Below are 14119 nucleotides of genomic sequence, written 5' to 3' on the forward strand. Positions count from 1 at the left end.
TCTGTTAAAGGCTATTAGCCACCACTGACCTGTACTCACAAATCGGTTAAAGTTGTATTCAGTGCTGTGTCCTTTATCTTTGAAACTAAATACATTAAATGGTATTACAGAGATACAAAAAGTGCTTATAAAAACATTAATAAACAATATTTCAGCTGTCTAAAATGACACCATATGTTGACCAGTCGTTTATGGGTTGCCGTTAGTATGTTGGATAGTAAGATACCTGTCTTTTAAGTCTTGCCCTAGTTCTCTTGAAAACTGAGTATTGTTTGTATGTTAGTAGTAGTGTATTTGTAGCTGATGATAAGGATGACCGAAAAGATGAAGAGCCTGGTGACTGAATAGAGCGTAATTCTAGGTCCACCTGACCTGAAATGCAGATGAAATAGGATTAAAATACAATTACTTTTTAGATTCCTGCCTTAATTAGTCAAGGATATCTCAGATTTCATACTAGCAGTATATTCACTAAGTACAGTATCTCATGACAATATTTATTTGGTTAATTATTAGGGATTTCTTTTAATCTGTATGGTCATAACGATTCAGGATCCAATAGGAATACCTAAATTATTTGCTTTTTCAGCCAACAGTAATTGACTTTTTCAGTCAATGGCAATTCCTTTGATTAAGGAACAAGAATAAGCCTTTTCCTAATAAGAGGTGACTGTACTGGGGTCCTTAGAAGTTCATTTGGTTTAAAAAGCTTTCCAACTCCAGGTATGTTTTGTACAGAACACAGAAAATAAAATACCACAGAAGTTGGAATGAGAAGCAGGTAGTATCCACTGGTTTACCACGCTGAGGCCTGCAAGTTGGGATCTGAGTAGTATCACTGAATGCTTTTCACCTAGTCAAATAAGTTGTAAGCCTGGCTAAAGCAATTCTCTGAAGTTTCTGGATATGTTGGAGAAGTGATAATGGGGGAATGTTAAATTTTTTTTTATTCCCATCCACGCAAATCCTCTATTTTTACCAGAAGGCTGCAGAACATGATTACTGCAAGACTAATATTAATGGCTAGAAATTAGTCTAAGCAGTTGAAAGGGACGTGTCTAGCTTTGTGGATCTTGTAAGAACACTTGGATTGCAGCAAGCGAGGTTTGACAGGCTGGCAAACTTCCTGTTTGCTTTCAAATAGAGATTCTGGAGAAACTGCATCATTAAAAATGTGTGGATAAATTCTTCTGCCTTTATCTGTGAATCTTCTGCACAGAACAAGAACATGGTATCTTGTCTTTATGCTTTTGTAATATCAAGTTTATTTCACACATATTAAATAATAAAATAATAGAATAAGACTATAAGAATAATTTAATATATTAAATAACAATAATATTTAGAAATGTCTACTAGCTGTTACCTTTCAATTACACCATATGTACGGACTGCAAAGAATGCTTTTAAATAGCAAAAACTGAAACACATAAAAAAGCCCTGTTAGGTTATTTTCACAGCTGAGAGCAAAACCAGAGAATCTTATGAAACTGTCCAGTGCCCAGAATCACCCATTCTTACATATTTAATGAAAAATTTAAGTTCTTGATAAGAAGATTAGAATTATTAAATGATTCACATTATTCAAAACCTTCTAAAGTTATAAGTAACACTCAAAATGCAGTACATTATAGTCAATTTTAATATATTTGCAGTTACAATTATTTTCTCTGCACTAAAGTCAAACTTTTGGGAGCATCCAGGCATGTAAATACCCGTTTTTATGTGTCCTTTGCCTTGGAAAAAGCACTTTCTACAAGAGTCATGCCAGCAGTTCAGCAGGGCTTGTGGAGGTGTAAACAGGAGGTAACATGTTTCTGCAAAGATCAGGATATGAGGGAACATTTACGGCTTTGAGAGAGGTTAGAAAAAGCTTGAAAACTGTTCTCTTTACTGGAGGCTTAGTGTAAGCAGGGAACATTGCAGAAGCTGCAGTGCATTAAGCAGTCCTGACTGTTTTCCATCTGACCTCTGTGCTGGTGGTTCAAGGAAACAGATGTGAAAGGAGGGGAGAAGAAAAACCAGAACTCTCTCCTGTGCCAGGACCTTTTTTCAGGTTGTGAAACCTTACACTAGTTGGTTTCAAGTGTAAGGTTACCTAATAGAAGTAAGCCACCAGGAAATGTGAACATACCAGTTTATTTTCTTGATTTCTTATTGGAATTTATCTATGTTCCCAAAATATATGACAATATATGCTGGCTGGGCATGAGAAGATGAAAAATCCTTGACTTAGTCTAAACATTACTTGGCAACAACTGAAAACATCAGTGTTATCAACATTCTTCTCATACTGAACACAAAACACAGCACTATACCAGCTACTAGGAAGAAAATTAACACCATCCCAGCTGAAACCAGGACAACTTAATACATGGATTAAATGCACAAAGGAAAATCAAGTCAGAATCAAACTAAAATTATGTATACAGAGAGACCAAAGATGCAATAGGGTAAAAGAGAAACACACAAAGGAAAATCGAGTTAGAATTGATTTCTCATGATTTGTACAGAGATCAGGAATGTGAAAAGGTAGAGGAGACTGTTCCGTTGAGTCACGAGGTTCAGAAGAGACCCCCTTGCTTTCTAAATTCCTGTCAGAGTCTGGGTGCAGCTGAATCGACTCCTAGTCTTGGACTTGGTCAACGGTTTATATCTAAAGAAATTATAATAGTGGCCTGAGATTCACTGACAGTTGAATAAAGTTCACGACAGTAATTTAAGTATAGACTGGAAAAGCAATAACTTGTAATATACTTGCTATAGAATATTCAGGTTAGTACGCACACATGCGTAAAGACACTAAGAGATATACATATAAGCAAGTAAAAGAGGTACAGCTGTTAAAAATTCCCCTCGAGTTCAGTGAAAATATTCACATCAAATGCTTTGGCGTCTTTCTCAACAGGCCAAGGATTGAGCCTCCAGGAGTGGAGAGTATCAGCCCAAGTCTTGTCGGCTTTTGGCAACAGACCTCCGATCTTCACAAACGGAAAAGTTTGTGAGCTCTGAGAGGTGTCCCACTCAGAGGGAAATGCTGGTCGCAGCCCGCTGCGGCCCAGGAGACCTCAAAGGGTTTTACTTCATACCACTGTTTATAGGTTCAGGAGATGATTGGCTTTAGTCATTAGCAAATTACTGGGATTCCAGTTGTGCTGGTACCATTACACGAGTTGTGATTGAGATAAGGAAGGCTCCAGATCTGTCAGAGAATGAGTTAAGATTCAGATACGGGATGCTCCAAGGCGGTTAGGAGAGGACTGAGATATGTCTCAAGGTTGTCAGGAGAGAACAAATTACCTCTACTCCCGTCCCCCGCCTCCACTGGGGCAGCAAGAGTCCTTGAAATGGTCAGTGTGACCCCCTGCCTTAGCCATGCAAGAGTTCTTGATACAGTCAAGGGACGCGTAACCGCCCAACTCATTACACTTATGCGAAGGCCCAGCGAGACTTCCCAAGTTTGTAGATCAGCCCAGAGAGGGGGAAAAAATGCACCACCACACTCATGCAGTCCTTCATTTGTACTGTTCTGATGAAACACAAAACAGGATCTGTAATTCTGAAAAGAAACAATAAAAGAGTTACTTATTTTTGAACTAGCTTTGAAAAGCAATTAAACACAGATTCAGTGTGGTGGGTTTTTTTATGTGCAAGTAGTGGCTGAAAATTAATAGATTCTGCTACATAAATGTTCAATTGAGCATAAATTAAATGTCCACATGAACATAAATTATATAATTCAGTCCCTTGACAGACCTACTAAGAAACTGCCAATAATTTACCAAACACATATATCAGTCTTACAGTAACTGTATTTCTGCTGAAGACATCATCTTAGAGAATGTTGTGACCTTACAGTTGTAAGTCAGTCTGTATTCAGTTTACCATATTCAGTCTCTATTATACAGACCTTAAGGATACTACTAGACAGAAGAGACAGAATATAAAATAGATAGAGCACTTGGAAGATGCCTTAGAATTTATTTCTGAAAACCTTCAGAAAATATTTTCCTCAATCTGAAAGGGGCATGAAGATGCTTCATAATTATGGGTACAGTCCTGCACAAGAAAGTCCTGGACAGGACAAAGCATTAGTTCTGTGGCTATTACAGAACATACTCTGTTTTTTCCCATCCAGCTTGGCTGCTTGAAGGTGAAAACCCCAGATCTCACGGTTCGTACATTCTCCTTACCTTCTTTCAACCTCATAAAACTTGTGGGTCCCTGGCATGGCTTCCAATGGAAATCTAATCAAACAGCAAACATAAAGTGAGGTTACTTCCTCCGAGTTTCTCCAGATGTATTGTCTCTATGTACTGTGGTGTGTTGACCCTGGCTGGAGGCCAGGTGCCCACCAAAGCTGCTCTGTCACTCCCCTCCTCAGCTGGACAGGGGAGAGAAAATATAACAAAAGCCTCATGAGTCAAGGTAAGGATAGGGAGAGATCACTTACTAATTACCATCACAGGCAAAACAGACTCAACTTGGGGAAAATTAACTTAATTTATTACCAGTTGACCAGAGCAGGGTAATGAGAAATAAAACCAAATCTTAAAAACACCTTCCCCCAACCCTCCCTTCTTCCTGGGCACAGCTTCACTCCCAGATTCTCTACCTCCTCGCTGCCAGCGACGCAGGGGTACAGGGAATGGGGGTTGTCGTCAGTTCATCACACGTTGTCTCTGCCGCTCCTTCCTCCTCAGGGGCAGGACTCCTCACACTCCTCCCCTGCTCCAGCGTGGGTCCCCCGCAGGGTCACAAGTCCTGCCAGAAAACCTGCTCCAGCGTGGGCTCCTCTCTCCACAGATCCACAGGTCCTGCCAGGAGCCTGCTCCAGCACGGGCTTCCCACGGGGTCACAGCCTCCTTCGGGAACCCACCTGCTCCGGCGTGGGGTCTTCCCCGGGCTGCAGGTGGAGATCTGCTCCACCGTGGACCTCCCTGGGCTGCAGGGGGACAGCCTGCCTCACCAGGGTCTTCCCCACGGGCTGCAGGGGAATCTCTGCTCCGGCGCCTGGAGCATCTCCTCCCCTCCTTCTGCACTGACCTGGGGGTCTGCAGGGTTGGTTCTCTCACACCTTCTCACTCCTCCCTCCAGCTGCAATTGCACAGGGTTTTCTTCCCTTCTTAAATGTGTTATCCCAGAGGCGCTACCACTGTCACCGATGGGCTCATTCTTGGCCAGCGGTGGGTCTGTCTTGGAGCCGGCTGGCATTGGCTCTGTCGGACACAGGGGAAGCTTCCAGCAGCTTCTCACAGAAGCCACCCCTGTAGCCCCCCCTACTACCAAAACCTGGCCACACAAACCCAATACACGTACATGTCTATATTCATACCATTGGTATGTGTATGTAAGCTCTGTTAGAAAATCATCCTGTTAATGTAGATAGAGAGGGTACACTAACATAAAAGATGCGAAGGGTTGCTTCTGCGGAAGAATGAATTTTAGGAAAAAAGATGCATGCAAGCATTTTCCTGACTAAATAAAAGTAAAATAAAATTTTGGGTAAGAGTTTTATGTGTATTCTAAAAGTCATGTTATCTTCATAGAAAACTAGAAAAAAGGTCAGCCATGAGGAACTGACTCTCACCTACACTAATGGGCCAAGGTAATGGTGATTGAAGAGGTAGTCCTAGTGGACAGGTTTAGAAGAGGTTTGTAGTCCCATACTCAAAGGATTTTCTTATTAAAAGATGCAGAAATTTAATTAAGGTTCCATTAAGAGAACAGTTTTCTGGCAGGAGAATTGAGTCTGATTTTCTCCTTCACAAGTCTACCATCAAGAGGGTGGGAAAAGCAGATTAATCTTCACATACAATAAACTTTAACCTAATAGTGCCTGGCTAAAAAATGGCATGAAATGAGCTGTCAGAGCTATCAGAGCTCTAGCAGAGCTAACCGAGAGACCAAAACTCTTCAATTTGAATAGATAGTAAAGAATCGCTGCTTGGAGTAGAGCTCATAATGGGGAATATTATCTTCATGAATAGTGAGCTGAAAGCCTTTTCAACTTGCCTGTCTCAACAGATCTTCTGGATTCCTTTCTCCTGTTTACAAGAATGTTCCTCACTGGTAAGAGCAAGGTTATATTAACCCCATTAGCATCCACATCCAAACAGTTAGATGAAAAGCTTTTAAGTGGAAAGACATATTGCAAGTTGGTATAATAATAATAATGGAAGTGTCCTGTAAACTGAAAGTCTCAGAAGATCCTGAAGCCAATGTTGCTGAGGGAAAGTTAGACTGCTGAAGGCCAGCAAAACCACTTTGTCTTCATCCTACCTTACCTTGACAATCTCCTATGAAAGGCAGGAAACTGGGGAAGTGTGTACATCAGCTCTTCTAACCATATGATCAGGAATGAGTCTGATGCTGAAAGCCAAGCCTCCCCTAGAATGTGATATCAATAATATTATTGATACATAAGGCAAAAAGAGCAATACTGAGCAAAAAGAGTTCTCTTCAGAAGGAGCCATATGGAGAAGACAAGGGGCAATGGCTACAAGTTGCACTGGGAGAGGCTTCATCCTGATGCAAGAAAGAATTGTTTTACAGTGAGAACAACCATTCACTGGAACGATCTCCCCAGGGACGTGGTATAGTCCCCATCGCTGGAGGTTTTCAAGATGTGACTGGACATGGTACTAGATGAGATTACTTGGGCTCCCTTTCCCATGAAGGGTTGGACCAGATGAGGTTTTGGAGTTCCTTCCAACCTGGGCTGATCTATGATTCAAAACTATTTTACAAAGATATTTAAATTTATCCAGAGTTGTATTTGTGATTAAGATTAGATTCTAGCAACGAGAAGGGTACAAATAAGTCAGGCTTCTTAAATATGAGTTGATGCATAAAAGCAGCATGGTTTTTATTAGAATTATATTCTAATGGTAGAAGTGTTTTAAACAGACAGATGTAATGGTAATGATGAAATAGATTTCACCCTAAATTTAACTATAGCTGCATTTCTAGTATCAAGACCACAGATAGACAGACTACTAAAAATGCTTACTGAATTGTAATGTCATTATTGCCTCTTTAAGCAAAAGCCCAAATTTGGGGTTCTGTGAAACAATTTTGTTTAGATGGGAAATAAACGCTATGAAGTTGACCTAAATGCCAAGGAAACTACTGATAAATAGGATATCCAAATGGAATCCTTTCCAAACTGGCATTGCTAACAAAACTGTTTCTGGCTTTCATGTGGAGAGGTTTTCAAACAAATTTCTGTCTCTCTGAACAACACAGTGAAGACAAGATTTTGCAGAAATTTCAAGCCAGATACTCCAGCCTTGTGTGAAAGAACGAACTCATTCTTTGCCTTTATTTTTCAGGAAGGATGAACACAATTTTTGTTGCTTATTCTAATTCCACTGGCTTGTACCCACTCTTCTTCTGACAGCTTCCTGGTGTCTGTTTGCATTTGAGGAATGTTTTTTAGTTCTATAATCCCCCTCTGGCTTCCCGTCTAGCACTCTTCTTTGTGTTCCACTCTTCTGTATTACAAGAGTTTCAATTATTCCTATTGTTGACCACAAAGAATGCTTTACTGAGTATTAAGTGATACCTTTGCCTTTCTTGCAATATAATAACTAACAATGCTGATAATGTATTTTCAGCACAAAATTATCCTTTTAGATCATTTTATGGTTAGAACAATGCAATATTGTCATATAAGCTTTATTGCACCCTGTCAATGCTTCATCATGCCCCCCTCCTCCAAGGATATCAGTAATGCAAGAATATGAAGTAAGATAACAATAGGTTTTATTCACGCTATCACCAGCTATTTCTAAACATACATTTTCATACCTGTGGTCCCCATATTTTATCCAATGCAGAGTTTTTACTTTGTTTAAGCATCATGGGCCAAGACTGTGCTTTATACAGACAACCTCCCTGTTAAAAACACAAATTTAAAAACCCAAACCAACAGATTAAAAATGTGAATTTTAAATATGTATCATTTGAAAGTATGGTACATGAAAATGTGGCATCATGCTTCAGTATATTTGATTTACTTATCTTTAAGAGATGGTTGTATTTGTCAGGGTTGCAAATGACTAAGTAGGATCATGTCCAAACCTCCAGCATAGCTGTATATGTATACATAGAAGAGTGTCAAAGAGTTCTTTCACAAATTGAGCTGTCAGAGGAGGCTACCAAAGTTCCTGTAACACTATATGTCCATGAGGAGCTGGCTTAAATATCCTTTGCCATCCTACTGAAAAAGGAAGCAATGTACTAATTTTAAATATAAATAGATCAGGAAGAATTTCTTTTGATGACCATGTGGATTAGTTCATATAATTTTTTTTCTCTTTGGAGAGAAGGCAGTCTGAAATTTCAAAGTGATTTTTGACGTTTCATTTCCCAAACTATATTCTGTTGGGCACATTTTTCTTCTGTTTACTGTATTATTTCGATACCTCCCACATGCATAACTTTGAATAGTCTATGATGTTAAGTCCAGTATATGAAGTGTTTAAATGTTATGCAGCTATATACATCCATTCAGACTAAAGAGTTCTCAGCATGTGTAAGAACAGTCATATTTTGCATGTAGGCCATTATGCATAAAACATTTAAACTACATTCTCAGTAGATGGCTTACTTCTTTCATTAATGAGGTGTACCCATAGTCAGTTCTGCCTTTCATCTCCCATAATACAAAATTTGCTTCAACATTTCTAACATATGAATCACCATCATATCTGTAAAACATGTGGAATGTGACATCCCAGTAAAAGAGCACAAGCACACAAACAGCCTTTGTATTCAGAACTGTGTATGGATCAGTGAGCATGTCGAGCTGCCACCGTGGAGGGTAAGACAGGTATGCAGTGTGCTGACAAGACGTTTTACCCTAAGGCATCTTAAGGTGTCTTGCAATTACAGCACTGATGTGGTGCAGCAATACCCACTGAAACCAAAGCGTCCTGTACTATGTGTGAGAAGGAACATAAAGATTTGATAACATTACTCTTGCTGTTGGACTTGGATGCTTTCTGCAGCTTCACATCCCTGCATGATCTTGGTAGAAGAAGTCTTCCTTGTGCCTCACAGCTTATCAGCAGTTTACTTACAAGGAAGTAACAGGTTGGAAATACTCTTCACAATGAAGTTCCATTAGGCAACCGTATTTACCCCAGTCTTAATAGGCTATCTAAAAAAGGAGAAGTTTTAGTCAGATATTGAATGTCACACTGTTTCTCTTTTTCATATGCAGCACAACTAGAATGGAACCTATAACTCTTACCTGGTCCTCATCTGTTGGGTTCCACAGAAATTTCCTAATGAAATGAAACATTAACAATCATTAAACCTCTTATTTTTATTTATCTTGATATAACATAATGTCAATTGTTTAGACAGAAACATTTCAACCTGCCACTCTTCTCTATGACTTACAAACATAAGTAGCAAGTGTTTCCACTATACAGTTTAAACTTATGTTATTAAAAATCAACTTAAAACCGACACTTGTTTCTAAAGATTTGTAGCCAACTATTGCTATCAGCATTGCCCAGAACTAGTAACTAAAAATTTAGATAACAGAAAAATTACAGGCCCCAGTTTCTTTACACTGTTCATTTAACAGTACAAAGGTGAAAGTCTGAACTACAGCAAATGCCCATCAACCTGTTGGGATCAGGTACAGATAATGCTTTTGCAGATATTTCAGAGAGTAGTCTCAGAAAAGAAAACAATATTTCAATAGTTTTCTGCATTGATTCAATCAGGCTATTCTGGTAGAAGATACTTAGAATACTAGTTCACTTTAAGTTCACAAGTACTGTGTCTGTACTGTAACAAAAGAAAAAGATGGTAGGAACATTAATCAGAACAGCCTCATTTTATATTAAGTGATATATATTCAAATATAGCACTTTATTTCATATGACAGTATGTCCAAAATGCCTAGTCTTCTTCGGGCTGTTAATACAGTGTCCTACCCAGGTGTTTTGTAGGTAGTGAAATTATGTTTTTCACAGATGACATCTACAGATCTAAAAGACAAAGAAAAAAATAATCTGTATAAATTAGCTGCATTTAATACTTCATGCACAAACATGCAAATGATTTTTCATTATTCTATGCTTTAAGAATTATCATTATTTGTACAATAATTTTTCATCTATTATTTTGGTATTCTGAACTCTATTCACAAAAAAACCTTTCCCAATAATTTCAGGATGTTACAGAATTTTCTAAGGATATGAATTTTTCAAGAAAATATGAAAAGCTGGCTTTGGGGATGAATTTTAGGCTAGTTTCAAATTAATTCTAAAGGTAAAAGAGATCTATTGGTTATACTTTTACTTTCCTGAACTCTTTCATATGTCAGAAGTCTCAGTACAAGAATGAAGTTTGAGTTAATAATACTGTACTTCCAATCATGGATTGAACATTTCAGAGAGTTACAGGAAAATAAGGTTGAACGAACCACAGAAGATCATCTTCTGCATCCCACTGCCCCAAGACAGGATAAAGGATACTTACATTACGCTGGCTTTCCCAGGGATGATGATGAGAATTGATAATATTATGGAAAGTTGGATAGTTTATGTTTAAAAAAATCTTGATAGTTTTTTTTCCTCAGAAGTTATAAGCTATATAAGTCTGTACATAATTCTAAAAGATAAACATTTTAATTATTTTTATGCCTTTATGCAGCAAAAGAAACATTTTAAAAATCTAAGAAGTGATATATATGAGGCTAAAAATACCACTATGTCAGCATTTATTTCAACTAGTTACCCAGAAGTAAATAAATGATTAAAACTTACATCTCAACAACAATAGGCCTTCCTGGAGAGCAGTCAACATAAATAGAAGATACCTGAAAAAAATACCAACTTTTGTTTACCCAGGAAACCTTCCAGAAATAAACCTTGTCAATGCACTTTGAGGAGTCTGGTCACTACTAATGGGAATAATGACTATTGCACCAATTCTGCATACTGGTTCAGTACTACTGTTGTCCCACAAACAGGGTTCATTTACCCAGTGTGCAAGCCAATAACACAGAGAGTCAAGGTATTTTCAAATTGATTTCATTGATGTGCATCAATGGGTGCCTGTCTCAAGACAGCACACCCTTGTCTCAAAAATCCTCACATTTATACACTTAACTAATACATATTCATTGTTATTTTCCTGAATGATTGGTTCTTTCTTCTTCGCCCCTCATGTAAATTAGTGCGCAGACTCTGCCTTCTTCCTTCATTGTCTTCTTTTGAGTAGATGGTATCATTTGAGTAGGTGGTCAATGAGTCAGTGGTTGCAATCTCCCCCTGTAGAAATTTCCTTTTACCTACTTCTTCCCTAATCTTGGCAGTTCCAAGCAGTTCTTCAAGGTTTATTGACCAGACCACAATCCATTACCTTTTCTGACATGAACATAAAGCCCCATTGTCTAATAGTTAGTTCCTAAACCCTAAATCATGTCTAATTGTTCCCCTATTTTAAATATTAACTGATGGGGGCTGTACACAGGACTTTAGCAGCTCCCTGGTTATTTCAATCATACTATACATATTAATTGATAACACTATGGCTCCCTTCTTGTCCACAAACTTTTTCATATCTTACCCTCTTGGACACTTTTTCATCAATACTGTACTGTGAACTTCCTCTCTTCTGCCTTTCTACTTAGACAATGTTTATATTATTTTATGTGATTTCAGTTAACTGGAAGGATATGAATTGGAGTGAAATCCTCCTGGCAGTGGGTCAGGATTTGCTCATAAGAATCTGAGAAGCATTGTTACTGCATTTTTTTTTTTCAAATTACCTTATCAAGCTACAGCACCTACCTGATGCTGCAATTTACATGCATTTTCAAAGATGCTATGCTGCAGTTCAACTGACAGAACACCACTGGTTAATTCTCTACAAAAGAATCCCCTGCCCAAACCAGGAATTTGTGTTAGAATTTATTTTGAAATAAATCATTAACACCAAGGAAATTAAATGGAGCAGTATCAATGTCATTTCATTTGGAGGCAAGAGGCACCTATTATTATTATTACTTATTATTTCTTATTTTATTATCACATCACCTACAATGTCAGTGTCCCATTTTACTCCCACTGTACTAATACAGCTATCATTGTGGTATTACAGGTGGATGTTTGAGGGACTATGAGAGTCAGTCCTGGCAGCCTGTAATTTTTAAATACTTGTTGATTCCAGAGAAACAAGTTTGACTTTATTAGACTTCCTGGTTACATTTTTAATAATACAGCAGCTAGAATAAGTTTTGCTTTGGGAGGATGGATTGCTGTGAAATAGGTCTTTATAGATAAACACAAGTCCAATTAAAGTGAGATAGTGAAGACAGCTTAGAAAATGTGAACAGATGAAAGATTTTTTTAGTTTGCAGACAAACCACATTGTAAATGCAGAAAAGTCAACTTCACGTGGGAGGTTTGGGTTTATTATTGAACCCATTAACAGGTGCAGTAGAATCTGCAATTAGGAAGATGGAAATAAGTAGAATTACAGACATCCTATCTGAATTCACTTTTGCAGAAATCTGGCTTGTGTTGAGATAAGATGAAAGGCATAAGACAACTTACTGTTGACTCAGGCAGCCCTAAACCAGAACACTTAGCTGGTTGCTCCTATTGTAGTTTTCCATAAAGAAATCAATTACAGAAAATCATCGGTCCTTGCAAACAGTACTGAAGACAGCTGACTGTATTTCCCTTCTGTGATCTCAGATTCTGAAATGGCAAGGTTTGTTCACTAGCATTTTTAGGACTCCTTGAAGGAGAATATTAGAGTTGAATTGGAAGCTTGATTCAAAACTTTTAAAGATCAACCATTTCTGACAAAAGAATAATCAGGCTACTTTGTCCTTTGATGCAGGGCATAGTGATGATATCATCAGATGCATATAGGGGTCTTTATGGCTCTATACTCCAGTATACTAAGGCAAAGACCTTTGTCCTTGAATCCTGGGCTAAAATCAGCTGCATGAATTCTGTAACTTGCTGAGAAGCAATACATTTTGACTGATTTGGATGGAGGAAAAAAAATGGAATGGCGTATCCACACAGACATTTCGGAGATCCTGCCACCATTACAGGTACGAACTGATATGGAAAGAGAAACTGAACAGCAATGCTAAGGGGAGGGAGCAGAGAGGAGGAAGTCTGAAATACTCAAACATGCTTAAATGAAGGGCTCAAAGATGGATTCACATCACAAAAGTGACTAGGGAAGTTACCTGCCTGAAAACAACCAGATTTGACTGCATGGAGGTGCTTGGGAAAAATACAAGCAGAATTATCTCAGAAACCACAAGTAATTTCTGCTCATAAAGTAGGTTTGATAAATTTGCTAATCTGAGTTAGAAGGAAGCAGAGGAATACCTGTACTAATACTGGGCATTCAGTCCCTTATAGTCCTTCTCCCCAGGTACACAGTGCAAACTGAGAATATGTTTGCTTTTTTATGTATCCCTGTTACTATCAATGGCACAGGTGATTACCACTGTAGCTAAATAGAAATACGGTATTTTCTGCCAAGACTTGGTATCTTTGGAGGTGGGGGTGCAAGATGTAGGGCCCTGCCAATGATAGATTTCCTGATAGATTTCAGATCATTTCAGTCATTGGCGGTGACATCCTCATGGGTGATACTTGGTAGAAGAATTCAGAAGACTGCAGGAGAGCTCACCAAAGTATAAAGTCTTTGCTAATTGTTGAAGAAGGTTTTAAAATTGTCTGGTATCCTAAAGCTATGGTGGGCTTCCTCAACAAAATGAAGGTGACATTATCAATGTCTGATGATACCTGCTAAATGAATGAGTATCTGGATGAAAAAAAAGGAATGAATCCTGGTGTAAGAGCTCCAATGCCAGTGATTTTAACATGGGTTGCAGTACTGCCGATTCAAAGATGAACTCAAAGAAGAATGGCCATTTGGAGTGTTTAACCTTCTTCATGGATCATTTGCCAAGATCTTTGGCTGGATACTTCACCTAACTGAAAATGTGAAAATCTTGTCTTGGATGGAAAGCAAAAGAAGCTATTCAAAATAAAACACAATACAGAGTCTGAGCTCATTACCAATTGTCAGACCAATTTAAGGGGACATATGAGACTGG

The 14119-nt window shown here is 38.4% G+C and overlaps 1 protein-coding gene across 1 annotated transcript in view; it reads right to left on the reverse strand.

Moving 5' to 3' along the window:
* The window catches only part of CATSPERE (catsper channel auxiliary subunit epsilon), a 35150-nt gene that overhangs the window by 1553 nt on the left and 19478 nt on the right, over positions 1–14119 (reverse strand). The window contains 3 exon segments of the mRNA XM_075042185.1: positions 3428–3559; positions 8615–8714; positions 10791–10843. Of these exon segments, the coding sequence (XP_074898286.1) occupies positions 3428–3559; positions 8615–8714; positions 10791–10843 (285 nt within the window).

Source organism: Buteo buteo, chromosome 12, assembly GCF_964188355.1.
Source record: "Buteo buteo chromosome 12, bButBut1.hap1.1, whole genome shotgun sequence".
Lineage (NCBI taxonomy): Eukaryota > Metazoa > Chordata > Aves > Accipitriformes > Accipitridae > Buteo > Buteo buteo.